Here is a 3,258-nt window from a genome sequence, read left to right as displayed (position 1 = left end):
TTGATAACCTAGTAATTAGATTAAATTAACAAAGAGTTTAGCTTGAAATACCTTTTACTAAACAATTAACAGAGAATTCAGCTTCCTTTTTTAATTTTTCTTTTTCTTTCATGGTTAAATGGAATTTGGCATAATTAGAAAACACAAGTAACAACTCCCAAAACGACGAATTATCGAACCAAAACGACACATTGTTTCAGAACTTTACGTTACGCTTATTCCCTCATATCTGCAGTTCCTTCTCCTCCAAAACTCTGATCTCTCGCCATCGCCGGAGAAACCAAAAGCCACTCACAATTCTCTCTCCTCCATCTTCATATTACAAAAGAACCGAATTTTTTCCGGTGAATCCTCGCAAAAGTCCGAATCTACATATCTTCTTCTTCATTCGATTCCTGCAACAAAGTATGAATCTTCATCCCATTCGTGTTTTCAATTCCGTGCAATTCTCGTTGATCGCGAACTGTTTTAAATTAGGGTTTCTCTTTTTGGTTTTATCTTTTTATCTTTTATTTTTTCGTTGTAACAGTTTTCAGCATCCAGATCTGAGTGCGAACGGGAGCACCATTTCAACGTGGCAACCTTGATTTGAGGGTTCTAAGCTGATTTCGGAAAAATGGTGTATGATAAGTTCTGACGAATGACGACTGGTTTGGGTTCAATTGTTGAGTTTTGAGCAATTGTGTATGTCTGGGTGATGGCTTAAGCAGAGAAAGCTTGAGAATTTTGGGGTTTTGATTTGCTTAAGGAATTTTTGGCATTTTTTTTGGAGGATTTTTTTTGAAAGGTTTTCTGAGTAGTTGTTGTTGTTGTTATTATTCTTCTTATTGTTAATTGTTTTGAAACAAAAATAAGCTTATTCAAACAAGCACCATGTTCTATGGTGCGGTGGTATGGGATCCTTGGCTCATTGTTGCTCAGATTGTGTGTCTGCAATGCTTGTACTATATAACTCTGGGAATCTTGTTGTCCTTGCTTGTTGGAACTCGCGTGTCTCGGCTGAGCCTAGTGTATTTCTTTGACTATGCTACCATCACTACCTCCACGGTTACCGGTTGGTGTGTTATTGCTGCGATTCTGATCAGCTCAGTTGCAGGGTAATTGTTCTGCTCCATCATAATGGCACTAAACAGTTTATATATATATTGATGCTCGAATTTGTAATTAGCCGTTATTGATAGCACATCATGTTCATTTATGGTTGTGTTATGATTTATCACTCTCTGCTTGTAGCTCCAAATATTTGGATTGTAGTTTACTCGTGCAAATATCAAGGTTGGATTCAATTTTATATATATCTTTTATCTTTATTCAAATTATTGCTGAGTCAGAAACTCAGCATAATTAAAGCTAGATTTTTGAAAATGTTTGTTCTCATATCCTTAGGTTGGTTGTGATTTATTTGAGTATTTTGAAAGAAACAAAAAACACGTAGGTGAATTTCTTGCTTTCTTTTTGGTGATTATCTTGTGCAGTAAGAGGGAAACAAGGGAGGCATTTGTTAGCTATAAAGTAGTCGATTTATGTGTTACTTACAAGTTACATCACTATTGTTTAAAGCAGGGCCATATATATGCTTTATTTGATTGAAAGAGCAAAAAAGTGCTTGGATTTTTCAGCCACTCTCTACATCATTCATCTTTTCATATGCATTGTATATGGAGGCTGGCCCTCTTCTATAACATGGTGGATTGTGAATGGTACGGGACTTGCAGCAATGGCTTTACTAGGTGAATATCTGTGCATCAGGCGTGAACTCCGGGAGATACCTATAACACGATATCGTTCAAGTAAGCTTCCTCTCTAAACTATGTTTCTTTGCTGATTAACTGAGCATGTGCGATTTGAAGATCTGTTTATCTGTGGACACCATTTGTTAATTATGAATTTTCTTTTTTCTTATACTTTTTTTTTTGTTTTAATTGGTTGGCTAGTCCTTTAATTTGATTCATACATTCATTGCAGATGTTTGATTAGCTGAAGTTACTTGAGTAATGAATTTAAGAAAGGAGTTACATCACATGATCGTGACAGCTTTTGTTTCTATACATCTGGCAATCAGCAAGATTAAGCCCTGCAAAGTTCATATTTCTATCATGCCACTGAAGGATCTTCATTTCATTTCTATTCTTTAGTTGCCACAGAGAGTTCAAACCTAGATAACCAATGAGTATAGGTACATCATTCTTCAGAAAATTCTGAAATCCGTAATGTAAGTTCTTGTTTCCCCCCCTCTTTTTTAGTTTCAGTTAAGGTGAGGTGATGTGTTTAGTCGATAGGGCTTCTATTCGTGTCACCCTGTTTATGAGTTCTGAGACCTGTTTCAATCTTGCAAATATATGTTAAATGTGCCATTACTTTTAATGGAGTTGTTATATGAGAATGCAGAATGAATCTCTTAGTAGTTATAGTTTTATAATTGTGATGCTCCCTCCTTTCCTCTTTATTTGGAGACTTTTGCAATTCTTTAGATATATTAATCTAAAGATGTACTAAAAAATAAAAGCACAAGATACAAAGGAATGGAGGTAATAACTGGGAATTCGAAAAATTTGAATATCCACGAGAACAAGATGGATAAAGTTTTAGGCTCACAATGTTGTCCCCTTTTTCTTTTTCTTTTTTTTCAAGCTTGATTATTTTGAAATCATGTGTCCAATAGAGGGTGAACATTAGAGCAATTGTAACATTGTTACTTTGTGGCTTCCAGGTTACAATAGCATTATAACATTCCAAATAGATTTTAGAAAGAAATCTAAACATCTCATACTTAAATGGTTCAAAGAGACAGTGTTTGACACCTAGATTCTAAATAATAATAAAAGCACTGTGTAGAGAAGAATATATATGCAGGTCAAGGTCATTAAGATCTCCCAGCTCATTGCATTTAGCACTGCACGAAACACTTCATCAGAAATCGGTTGTGGATAGGCCGGGTTCTCTAAACTGAGAAAGTGAGGAATTATTACCCTTGCATGATTTTGATGGGATTTTGATAGTTATTCGGGTGATTGATCTATCACTTCTTAGTTCTTACTTTTATAACCGCCCATGGAAGATCCAAATCAACTGAATCAAACATGCCTGTATTGGGTCTCGAGATATCATAATCGATCATCCAAGGTCAAAGATCGAAATTATAGTGGTTGTTGGTGGTCTTCTAGGTTGAAATGAGTACTACACCATGGGAGGATATAGGAGTTGGTTTCTATTGTTTGTTCATTCTTTAACCAAAACACATCATATCCAGTATCCACG

At 35.5% G+C, this 3,258-nt stretch overlaps 1 protein-coding gene across 1 annotated transcript; it reads left to right on the top strand.

The window, feature by feature from the left end:
* On the top strand, window positions 139-2,416 carry LOC107617228 (protein SYS1 homolog). The gene is made up of 4 exons (XM_016318984.2): window positions 139-405; window positions 530-1,097; window positions 1,564-1,790; window positions 1,966-2,416. The coding sequence occupies exons 2-4, from the start codon at window positions 874-876 to the stop codon at window positions 1,971-1,973; spliced, it is 459 nt and encodes a 152-aa protein (XP_016174470.1). The 5' UTR covers window positions 139-405; window positions 530-873; the 3' UTR covers window positions 1,974-2,416.

Source organism: Arachis ipaensis, chromosome B09, assembly GCF_000816755.2.
Source record: "Arachis ipaensis cultivar K30076 chromosome B09, Araip1.1, whole genome shotgun sequence".
Classification (NCBI taxonomy): domain Eukaryota; kingdom Viridiplantae; phylum Streptophyta; class Magnoliopsida; order Fabales; family Fabaceae; genus Arachis; species Arachis ipaensis.
This window is presented reverse-complemented; position numbering and strand designations above follow the sequence as displayed.